The sequence below is a fragment of the Lutzomyia longipalpis genome, chromosome 3 (assembly GCF_024334085.1).
Source record: "Lutzomyia longipalpis isolate SR_M1_2022 chromosome 3, ASM2433408v1".
NCBI lineage: Eukaryota > Metazoa > Arthropoda > Insecta > Diptera > Psychodidae > Lutzomyia > Lutzomyia longipalpis.
Genome location: NC_074709.1, coordinates 924,102 through 936,574, shown reverse-complemented (window position 1 = coordinate 936,574; position 12,473 = coordinate 924,102). Strand labels below are relative to the sequence as shown.

General features: G+C 37.0%; 1 protein-coding gene across 4 annotated transcripts in view; it reads left to right on the top strand.

Moving 5' to 3' along the window:
* The window catches only part of LOC129793963 (semaphorin-2A), a 256,900-nt gene that overhangs the window by 178,480 nt on the left and 65,947 nt on the right, over positions 1-12,473 (top strand). For all 4 annotated transcript variants that reach the window (XM_055834509.1, XM_055834507.1, XM_055834506.1 and 1 more), the window contains one exon: positions 12,004-12,055. In XM_055834509.1, coding sequence (XP_055690484.1) covers positions 12,004-12,055 — 52 coding nt within the window. The remainder of the gene's footprint in view (positions 1-12,003; positions 12,056-12,473) is intronic.

Sequence of the window (12,473 nt, the reverse complement as noted above, 5' to 3'; positions counted from 1 at the left end):
ATGGTGGCCAAAAACTATTGTGCTAACATTGCAAAAGTGTACAACTTTTGCTCTGAGAATAAAATTCAATGCAACAATCCCCGCCATATAGTGGAACTTTGTGCTTCCATCTATTACCCACAAATTTCATTATTGCCTTCACCACGGAAACATAATGGGGAAATTTATATGCAGTACTGCCGTTAGCAATTGTATGCGACTACCCGGAGGAAGCTCCCCCGTGGTGGGGTCCTCGCTGTGGCAGGTGATGGAGCAAATTGGGATAAATGGCACATAGTGCATAAATACAAGGGTATCCAAATTGAATAAAAATGCCCAATTACCTCGAAAACACGGAACTAAGGGGGGTAGTACAGCTCCCCATGGCACCAGGTATCGGTGTAATTAAACTCTTATTTGATTAGTTTACAGAAGGGGCGCTATGGTTTTTGGGGGCATGTTATATATGGCATAGCAGTGTCGGGGCAAAAACCAGTAGAAAAATATTTTATTTGTCCCATTTGGAGGCGAGAAAGTTTGCACCAAATACGGGATTCGATTACAAATCAATTACACGATATTTGTGTTGTTGCTTCAGCTATCCTCTCTCCCCCCTTGTGAATTGTGGCACAAAGGAATTGATGAGTTATAGACATTCACCCCGAGCTATATAAGGGTGGTTAGGGGGTTTCACGGGGGAGATGGTATAAGTTGGAAAATCCTCTATTTGCCCACTTTTCTCGACGCCGTGCAACTTTTTATTGCTTACCGCCAACAACGACTTCGTTGCAACGCAGAAGTGAAAGCTTTGCGCGGGGTGAAAGCTTCTTCCCATTCCCTGTGGGATTTTCCTCCTTCGTTCCCCCTTTGGCATTTTGGTCACGTCGATAGCTAACTTGTATGCGCACGGAGGTGGTCGATGTGCAAAGAAAGGTATTGTAGAGGGAGAGAGAGAAAGAGAGTCTTTGAGAATAACGATAAAGGAAGGAAGCAAATGGGGGAAAGAATTGAAATGATTCCATACGCCACAATTAAATGAAATCGATCAATTTTCAGAGAATATAACTCTAGTATTATTTTCTTTATAGTCTGCTTATTGGTATTGTGGAGATTTTACTGTTGTATTGCCTTTCATAGTTTTGTATAGATTGCAGCATATTTTTGCAAGCATTTTCTTTCACTCTGAATGGCTATACATAGCTAAGTTATATATAACTTCTCTACGTATGTTATATATAGCTTAGAAACATTTTATGTATCTTTCAGCTTATGTTTTGTCACAAAAAAACCTCTTTGTGCAACAGACAAACTAACTAAGGAATGATGGGCCTAAAAGAGAATCATATATTTGGGAAAATGCTGGGAAAAGTACCTTTAAACACTTTCTTTATTTTCCGCACGAGAGGTAGTTTCTCTGTGTGAGGAGGACAAAATTGTACGACGTTTGGAGCACACGCGCGTCAATTCAACCCGGATGAGTCGACAGAATGTCGAGCTCATGTCGCATTAGTAAGCAATTGACCACTTGTTTCTCTTTTACGTCTCCACCACGTCAAATGGTTGTGCCACGCACGCTTGCAAAAATGACTATCTTGTCCATGAATCTCCTTCGGTGGTGAACACGAGTCCCACAGACGACGGAGAAATCTCATGAATGTCTTCGGTGTATCCCAAAGCACATTGTGATCCAATAAAAATATTATCTGATGCGATAAAAGTTTCCTGAAGATGACCATGTTACCGCCAATTTGATCATCTTTTCCCACATACTGCGCTAACCAGTGCTACACAGTCTGTGTGGGGTTCTGAAGCTGATGATGCGGAGGATGGGCAGAGGAGTTGAATGCCAAGAAAGAGAGAGAGACTCGAGGGAGTTTGATAGCCGGAATATGAATATTATCTCATGTCCATATCCTCCACCTCCGTAAGTAGACGACAAGGCGTCTCCCCGGGGTTCATCCCTTCTTCACACAGCAAAAGCTTGACTTTGAGCATGAGCATCTTCGGGATGTGAAATGAAAATATGCTATACGCTCGATTACACATTACATACGCAATTTATTGTTGCTATTATTGTTGCTTCCGCTTTTGGATGCTCCTTGGCATGTCGGGGGTTGAACAACCAAATGCCATTCCTCTGTCCCTTCTAGTTAGGTCATCTCATGGCAAAAGACTGCAGGCAGTGCTAGAAAGCTGAAAATTGGCATAAATGTTCCTTAGGGCATATAAAGGAAGGAAAATGAGTGCGGTTTGGTTTCGTCCGCTAAAAAGCATATGGCGGCCAATTTTCAAAATGGCGTCCTTTTGAGCTATAATGTAATCTAAAGTTTGTCATAGGTGGCTGAAATTTTAGTATGTTATAGCTGGCATCAATACCTTTCCAACGATAGGTCATTTGACTTCCTAGGTACCCTAGAACCTGAGATATTGCCATTTTTAGGTTTTTCTTTAGAAGCTCATATCTCCGGTTCTACGTAACGTACAAAGATGTTTGACCTATCATTGGAAAGGTCTTGCAATACTCTACAACTCTCTAGAACATTGCAAACCAATTAAAAGAACATTTATGGGTCAAAAATACAAAAAACAATGTGTAATTTTTGACGCAAAAATTTTCATTAAAAAAATAATTTTATCGGAATAAATTTTTTCTCAGTGTATTGTCCAGATTCAGACGTTTCCAAAACATGGTCATTATAGGCTGTAGCTCAAATAGAACTAGAGTTATAGCGATTTAAAAAACGTGAAATATTGAGAAAAAATTCTTGTAAATATTTCAACAAAAGGCAGAAATTTGTGTTTCATACGTCACTGAAATTTTTGTGATTCAAAAATGAAAACACATTCATGCTTTTTTTTATGAAAATTGATATTAATTAGTTAATGTAATGACTAATTTTGGTATGTGGTGTAAATTAAACATAATTATAATGTAAAATAAGTCTTATTTTACTAAAAAAAGTTAATAAAAAAATTTTGCATCACTCAACGCCATCTATCAGTGAAGTATGAAACACAAATTTCTGCCTTTTGTTGAAATATTTACAAGAATTTTTTCTCAATATTTCACGTTTTTTAAATCGCTATAACTCTAGTTCTATTTGAGCTACAGCCTATAATGACCATGTTTTGGAAACGTCTGAATCTGGACAATACACTGAGAAAAAATTTATTCCGATAAAATTATTTTTTTAATGAAAATTTTTGCGTCAAAAATTACACATTGTTTTTTGTATTTTTGACCCATAAATGTTCTTTTAATTGGTTTGCAATGTTCTAGAGAGTTGTAGAGTATTGCAAGACCTTTCCAATGATAGGTCAAACATCTTTGTACGTTACGTAGAACCGGAGATATGAGCTTCTAAAGAAAAACCTAAAAATGGCAATATCTCAGGTTCTAGGGCACCTAGGAAGTCAAATGACCTATCGTTGGAAAGGTCTTGATGTCAGCTATAACATACTAAAATTTCAGCCACCTACGACAAACTTTAGATTACATTATAGCTTAAAAGGACGCCATTTTGAAAATTGGCCGCCATATGCTTTTTAGCGGACGAAACCAAACCGCACTCATTTTCCTTCCTTTATATGCCCTAAGGAACATTTATGCCAATTTTCAGCTTTCTAGCACTGCCTGCAGTCTTTTGCCATGAGATGACCTAACTATTCTTGGATTCTACATACACACACATTAGGCCTACAAAAGGGGGCGCAAAATGAGTGTCTATTGTGGAGGGGGGGTTTGTTTCATGAATCTCAAATGATATTCCTCACAAACTCACAAATCGAATGGATTTGTTATCTCACAAACTAACCCCCTAAACATGTGAAATCTGCGCCCTTTCATCCTGGGTCAGGCAGGAGCTCATATACCATTTCTCGGTGCAATGGTTTGTTTTTGACATTGATTGCATTTTCCAATTGTTGTCAATCAATCAGACTAGGGGTATAACATTGCTTTCTTGCCATAGAAGGGGATGCGAGAAAATATTTGATTTGCAACGGATGGGAAAAAGAGGAACTAATGCTGCTCTCTGAATTTATTTAACTAAATGCAAGAGAAAAAAATCTTGTTCTCTAAAAGAAGTTTGTAAGGATATTTGTCAAAGGTTCTTAAAAGATGATAATTTGGATATAAATTTATCAATTTTCACACCTTCCTTATTAATTTATGTAATATCGTTAAAAAACCCAAATTTGAAAAAAATAACATAAAGTAAGAATTTATTTAAAAGAAAAATAAAACAATTTAAACCCAATAACGACTGTTAAAAGATTCCAAAAAAGGTTCCTCCACAAACACCCCAATAAATCCCCCGGAGTTTCGATCAAAGAAAACACTGTGGGCCTTTGTGATGTGACTAATACACCCAACTCGGATCAACGAGGCATAAAATACCCGTAAAATATTGGGAGCACTTTCCCTCAAACGTCTTTGCCATATAGAGCCGGGTGGGAGCCTCATGGAGGAAGTGAAGCATAACGCATTGAATTTGAGTATTGGCAATTGCGAATTGCTATGGCCCAACTGGCCCAAAAGGCATCCCCATGCGATGATCCCGATGAAGAGGGTTCACTCAGTGACTAAATCGAATTACTCAGCGACTTTTTACCCTTCTATGTGGGGGGGTCACTTATGCGTCACGCAATATTGTTGCTGCTCAATTGCCAATGATATCCGCATCCGTCTCGTTTGACTGTGATTGATGGCATATGGGAGCAGATTGGAATGCTTTAATGAAGTTTTAGGGTACTCTACCTACCTCCCCAGATAAATGCAGACAGGGGATGCAGATTCATCTGCCAAAACTAACTTCTGTGTGGAAATCTTTCAACCGAAACATTTTACCAGGAGAGACTTTGACTTCCACATGATTTTAGAGATCATTCAATAAATCAGCTGCAGACGAAATAATTTTGCAATCGCACCATGGAGAAGGTTCCCAACTCTCTTCTGTTTTATGAGCCATACCACGGAGACTGCTTTCGCAATACATAGTTGAGGTACATATATTTTGTTCTCTTTGCTACAGAGAATCACTCACTCTTTATAACCACAACCACAATTCAAGGGGAAACCATTCGACAGGTGTGGTGAGCATAAATTTCTTATTTGACGTTGAAGAGAAGCCAAAATATATATAAATTTATTATCAATCAATTGTGATTGTTTAAAATTTATTCTAAATCTGAAAGATAAAAAACACAATAATGACGTCATAGTTTGATTTTTTCTAAAAATTCCCTATAAATGTTGAGGAAATGCCAGATTTTCTTTATAAATGTAGATCAGAACAATAATTATTCTTATGCTAAAAAATTACATTAAAATATTTTAGAAAATGAATTTTCAAACTTAGTGGAAAACATTCAAGTCCATTTTCATTGACTTAAAAATTAAAAAAAAAGAAATCTTTTAGCACCTTCTTAAATTGATTTCTGCTTGAGCCTCTGGTAAACTCTTTTCATTTACTAGGATTATTTTTTTTAAATTTTAATTGATATATATTTCACAAAATTAAAGGCTTTATAAAAACTTTTAAAGTAAATTCATTTCCTAATGTAAAAGCTTGCGCGTAGTGTACACCTGTATTAGCATAGCAATATCCCCTTGAAGCACGTGCTTCGGTGGTGTCTGTTCGAATGGAACAATGCGTTTATGAATCTCTGAGGACGAATATATTATTTCTCCGTGTTTTCCCCTCAAAGTGCCAGACAATTCAGGAGCCGCGCCAGGGTTGAATTTCACGTCAATTGGGAATAAAATGCGGCAAACAAGGTCCTCATTTCTCACCAAGAAAACCAGCTTCCAATCACCCCAGCCATCCGATATGCTCGAATTCAGGAAATGACTTCACAATTAAAAGGTAGCAAAATCGACGCACAAACTACCCTCCGATGTAATTTCTACCCTGAGCTTGTTTCTTGTGTGAGTTATTACGGTCGCTGGCGGGATGTGTGAGTGCACCCCAGTGGCGGTATGTTTTCAGCTTTTATTTTCACCCCTCTCCATTCAGAATACTTCCTTTGTTGCAGAATTCCACGTTGGGAGTGTGGGTGGAGGTACATTTCACAGGTAGATGCTGCCTCTTCAACCCCTCAGCCTTTTGCCATTTTCAAGCTTATACTTTTTTTTTTAAACATAGCTCACCACAGTGTGAGAAAGCAGGAAGGCCAAAAGACAGAAGGAGAAAGAGAGATGAAGTGAAAATTCAACGTTTTTAGGGGAAGTTTTCTTTTATAAGTTGCTTTCAGTGGCACCCTCTTTTGTGAGACATCGAGCCCATCGAAGAACAACGGGGGGTGAATGCAAATATAAAGCAAATAAATAAATTTCAACGTTAAGACATCGTAAAATATTTTTTCAGGTGTACACCGTGAATCTCTGCCCTAAAAAGAGGGGAAGGGTGTCAAATTGATTCCTCCACTTTAGGGTGAATTTCCGATGGGGCTCTCTTTTATATGGGATGTATGGGGGGGGGGAGACGTGAAGTGTAGTGGAATCTCACATTGATGAATAGGCAATTGGGTAGGGATGAAACAGTGGGAAGGCCTTTAAAATTGGGCACTATTTATGTTAAAGGGTGATTTTATGTTCTGCTTTACGAAGATTCTATGCTGGGTTGTTAAATAATTTTTTCTTGTCCTTTTTATTGGGAAATTTACGGTTATTTTCAGGGATTTTCATTGCTAGAAAATAAAATTTAGTTACCTACAGAAGTTTATTGAAAAATTTAATCAATTAGAATATTTAGAGATAAAACAAACTTTCGCATATTCAGCTTAGAACGGGAACTTTCCACCTACATCTATATGGTTGCATCAATTACAAAATTGATAGAGAAATGGAGAAAATGGAGTTTTGAAGGCAATTTTCAATAATAATTTTCCTGCTATCTCCTCACCGGAAAGTTTGGCATACAATGTTTCATGGCAAAAGCGGAAATGTGTGTGAGAGGCAGTGTCTCCTCGATGGGTCTTAATCAGTTCTTCCACATGGCTGGACTAACGAATTTAATTACCAACTAGACCCAAAATTGTCCGATTAGATTACATTTTATGCCCCATGGTACGTACAAAGTCACGACACTGATAGCGCTGCATTAAATAACAATAATCACAACCCCAGGGATGCCTCCGGAGTCCCTTCGCCTATCTCTTGAAACTTCCTTTCGATGAGCTTTTCAATTAGAACTCCTGGTGAGCCGTATATACCTCAGCAAAAGACACAATTTACATCACCCCGGAAGTTATCATCGCACGAGCAAAGTAGAGATGCTGTGGAAAATGATCTGGGGGATGATTTTCAATTTGCGTTGGGATTTTTTTTCCGTGGTACCTCAACCAGAGAGGGTCAATTTATAGTTGCGTTTTGCGCCATGAAAACGAGTGAATTTTTTTCTCATTCCAAACCTTTAGGCAACGACACCCTGGCCGTTTGTGAATATCCTCCGACTACAGAATATATGCATATATAGAGTCCCAAGGGTGGCATTCAGAACATACACTCTGCACATACATAATTCCATGGCAAATATTAAAAGTGAAATGTTATGTGCGAGGGATGGAAGGGTGCTCTAATTGAAATTTATGATAAATTCTTTTTTTTCCACCCACCACCCGCCTCAAACACACCCTCTAAATTCGGATATTTTGTCATTGAAAGCGAAATATATATCCCACACACACAGAGACTTCGGGGGCATTTATTCGCCATCTTGCATTCTAAGGTCACCCGAAAAAAAATAGGGGGATGAAATTCTTTTTGAAGCACTCTCTCAGTGTTTATTAATAGGACAAAATTGAATGGAGGGTTGAAATGGTAATAAAATGCAAAAACTCTTCTAGAGGGAACTTCAAAAAAATTATCTCAGTCATTTGGTTATTAAAGTTATGCTAAAGGCTTTGTCAAGTCCATCCCTAATTCCTTATAATCCGTACGGCTTAGAAGATAGCTTTGTGAGACAAACTTTTTTGATATTTTTGTGAAGAGAAATCCAAATAAAAATCTATGCCAGTTTACATAGTTAGAAATACAGGTAATTCGTGAAAAAAAAATCTCAACTATGTAAAAAGTAAGGATCGATCAACTACCATTAAAAAAACTCCACATTTGCGGAAAGTGCAAACGGTGTATGAGAAAAAAATACGCCATGAGAATGCATCCAATAAAGTTCTCTAGTGTTCAATTGAATAAATCGTTTTGAACATAAATTCGCACTAAAATAGAAGTGGCGAGATGTCATCAAAGTGAAAATCACTGGAAGGAATTTTTCCCATCATTCGAAATGGAATTTATCTCTCATTCATTTCGCCTCTGCAACATTTCGTTGTACACATAGATTGGTCCTCTCAATGGACACCACTTCAGCTGCACATTGCAATTAAAGTGGGAGACCCCCCGGCGTGCGGGGAAATGCAATAATCTTTAATGCTGCGGATGGAAAAGAGGAACAATTGCAATAATTCAAATTCCATTTCATTGGATGTGAAATATTAAACATGTGGGTAGGCCGTAGCATTGTCAAGTCTCATTTAGATTTTATTTATGCGCTAAAATATGTTTTATATGTAATATAGCATAAGATGAAAGAGATTAAATCATAATGAATTGAATCTTGTATCTTGTAGTACAAAATAAATTTCAATCTTGTATTCAACAAGTAGGGAAATCTCGGGATTTAAGTGACTCATTAAAAAATAACTAAAGGGTTAAAAGGAGGCTATTCATTTGTATGCCACTGTAAAAAGAATTTTATAAATATTATAAAACATAATAGAAATGTCAAGCATACGTAATTTTCCACTAAATTAAGGTGATAAAACTCGGAAAGATTAAATTTCATGCCTTTAAATTGATATTAATCATTAAAAATCTTTTAAAAAAAATTATAATTGAAAGAGAAATCAAATAAATACAATTCTTGAATTTTCTCATCCGTTTCAGGATTGACTTTTAAAAATGTGATTTGATTTGTCTCAAATAACCCCAGTCTCTCCTATTTGGAAAAGGTATATAAAACATTTTATTGGCAAAACTTTCAGTGCAATCGATCCATTGATTGTAAAAGTTTTTGGCAAAATGTTGGGAATAGATGTATAAATTCTGCAGTATATTAGTGATTAGAACCCCAAATGGTACTGTGCTTATCTCCCTAAAGTCTCCCAAAGTTTCTATATGGTGTTTCAGAGGAATAATTAAAAACACACTGCCAGGCAGTCACTTCGGGTACGGAGTAATTTAATAACCCATCTTGGGGAGCATCTTCAAGGCGAGGGGTTGAATATTGGCACAGCAGGATGGGGGTTTTTTGGGGAAGAAAATCTTACTTTATGTGTACGTGTATGTGACTCCGTGTCAATTAAAGTGTGGCGAAAATCCATTTGACGTGCACAAGACGAGACTCGAGAGTTTCACGTACAGTCCCACCCCCGCCCATGCCGGGTAACCTCGAATGGGGGGCGGATGATGTGGCTTTGAGAACGGATACAATTGGCAGAGGAGGCATCAGCTACACTCATTAAATTGCTCTCGATTCTGTCTGGGATCGGGATCTCTTTTCCACCTGCTGAATCCAAAAGCAGACGCAACGTACCCCCATCCCACCCCCACATACATATACATATCGTAGGGAGCGATTGAGTTGGGCTCTCAGCGCGCTAGAGCTCTAATTAATATATGGATAGATGGCGGAAGATTACTCATTATACTTAATGATTGTAATTTAGCCACTTTATTAAGTTGGTTGGATTAAGACAAATGGCGCACCATGGATCCCACCGACTCACCTTCATATCTCGTCGTCTTTTTCCGTTTTTGCAGCATAGCACACACAGATGGATTGTTCTTAATAAATGTGTTTGTGTACTATTCTTAGAGACAGAGCCAGCAAGAACAGACAGACAAATGTGAGAATGATGAAACTCACCCGAAGCTCACCGTCACTTTTCATTAATTCACCTACCCCATGCATCTTCTTCACCTCTGACTTTTACGCCGTATCGATTGACTTTCTGGTAATAAAATTCCATCTTCAATTCACCATTTTGAGGGGTGGTGCGGTGCAAATTAAATCCATCCACCATCAACCCGAAATAGAAGAGAATTTATTTTCACGTTCAATTTCATTCCCATTCGCGCTGAACTTATGACTTTTTTTTGCATTAATAGACGTAGACAATAGTCTTCTTTAATCTTTTAAAATAGTATTGTTGTTCCACGGATATTCTTTGCCAATTGACAGATATTGTAATCCACTTGAATTCTCTGTTTGAATTAATTTTGCAGTGAAGCTCCATCTTTGAAAAGAATTTAATATAAAATAACATCTACAAATAATTTGAAAATCAAATTAAAATGAATAAGAAGAAAAGAATCTGTGAAACAGAAAAGAACTAACAATATGAGCTTTGATTGGCTGATAAATTCGAACAAAGCGTTTTTATTAGCTATTGGGTGGAGTCTCGGTGTGAAGTTAATTTGAAGAAAATTTCAGCACCAATTAATCCAAATCGTTAAATTCATAAACCGAATATTAAATCCTTTTTTGAAATAATTAAAAACATTTTCAAATGAAAAAAATCTCTTAATGCGCTGAATTAATGCCTAAGGGAATGTCCAAATAAGACATTTTCTTATATGTAGAAAAGTTTCGCTAAATACATTAATTGAACATCTAAATAAAATATTTGAAAGAATTAACGTAAATTATTTTTTTTAAACAATTCTCCATCGTTTTGTAGCCAACTTTGAAATCTCCTTTACACGCACAATGCAACGGCTTACCTCTGTGTCTCAATGTTTCTCTGCAGACAATTGAGGCGCATCCACTCCTCAACAAATGGAGCTCTAATGCTTTTACTTCACACACCAAAGTGACAGAATGGTGTCTTGTCGTGAAATGCGATGCATAAGTAAGAACGGTGCCTTTCAATTATCTCCCACCCCATTTTTGTCGGTGAAATGAGGCAAAATTGCCCAATTTTATTCCGCTGCTAAGACGCCAAAGAACAAGAAAAAAGTATAATGCCAAAACATGAAGAAAAAACGGCGACACAGGAACATCATTATCCCACACTCTGGGGTATGTAGTATCACACAAGTCACCGAACACATGCTCCTTTTATGCTGTCCTCCCCATCAAGGACCAATTTGATGTGAAGCTTGTCTTATACCATGTTTGTCTGGTGCGGCAAAATAAGACGGAGGGTGGTTGTATAATAAAAATTGTAAACTTTTCCTCTGTGCAAGACGAGAAAAATGGTGGAATTTTGTATGTATGTGAAGATTAAATGTCAATCTTCCTCGTTGATGCACACAAAAAAACATACAATGCATACCTTTTATGGTTAGATTTATGTTAAGACATTTTCTAGAAGGCATTTTTTTAAAAGTATTTTTTAGGTGTTTAATGACTAATGAGGTTTTTAGGAGCTTAAAAATAATTAAATTTGAAATTAAATAATTTGCAATTTTGATCAAATAATAATAAAAAAAATTATACTTTTGTTCTTGTTTTTGTTGTTAGAGATTTTTTTAACCACACTTACAAAATTAACCAATATTTTCCAAATCTCAATTAATTTTACAGAAAATAATAAAAAAGCACCCTCAAGTTCATCTAAAAGGAAAATTTTTATCAAGAGCTTTTCAAGTGACTTCATAAAGTTTTCTTTTTTAACAAATAATTTTTATAAACTACCCAACCAAATACATAAAACCAACATGGAATTTAATGTAGAATATAATAATATTCTATATAAATTTTTTGTTAGCTTTTCCAGACAGCTTGTCACGTCACATTTTGAATTATATGTATACACGAAAACACAAAAAGCTTTTAAATTTTTCAGAAAAAAAACCCCACGTTAACCTTTTTTCCATTTTCACCATTGAAAATGGATTTTTGTACACTATATATGAAGAACAAGTTCAGTTGAGTTCATGTTTATTCTATATGTGAATTAAATTGGATCTCATGGGAGAATGAAATAATATATCATTGCTGTTTTATCTCGTTTCAGGGATCGTGTTTTTAAGCTCAATCTCAAAAATATCAGCTTATCCGGCTGTGAGGTAAGTGAATGGCATGAGTCTGTGTGGGGGTTGGTTATGTAATTTAATTTGAAACCATTGCGCGAATGGCAGAGAAATGGGCAAATGTATGGCACCTCTGGGGATGAGCTGTGTATGGCTGCAAAGTTGTCACCACAGAAGTGCGAACAAGAAAAATTCACACCGCTTTTCCATTAATTCAAAACCAATTTTCCAACTCTGTCCCCGTCACGCCTCACTTTGCCCTTCGGGCTCCATATTCTACAGTCTACACACTCCTAAATAATCGATTGCTGCAGCCGCGATTTTTTGGGGAGATCCCGGGGGACCATAACGGAATGAATTGACATGGATCAGGGGTTTCGGGTCATGCCTCACTGAAAACATTTCACACGGGTGTGAGCCAAAAGCTCCCACGCTGTGTCACAAAATCTCCTAT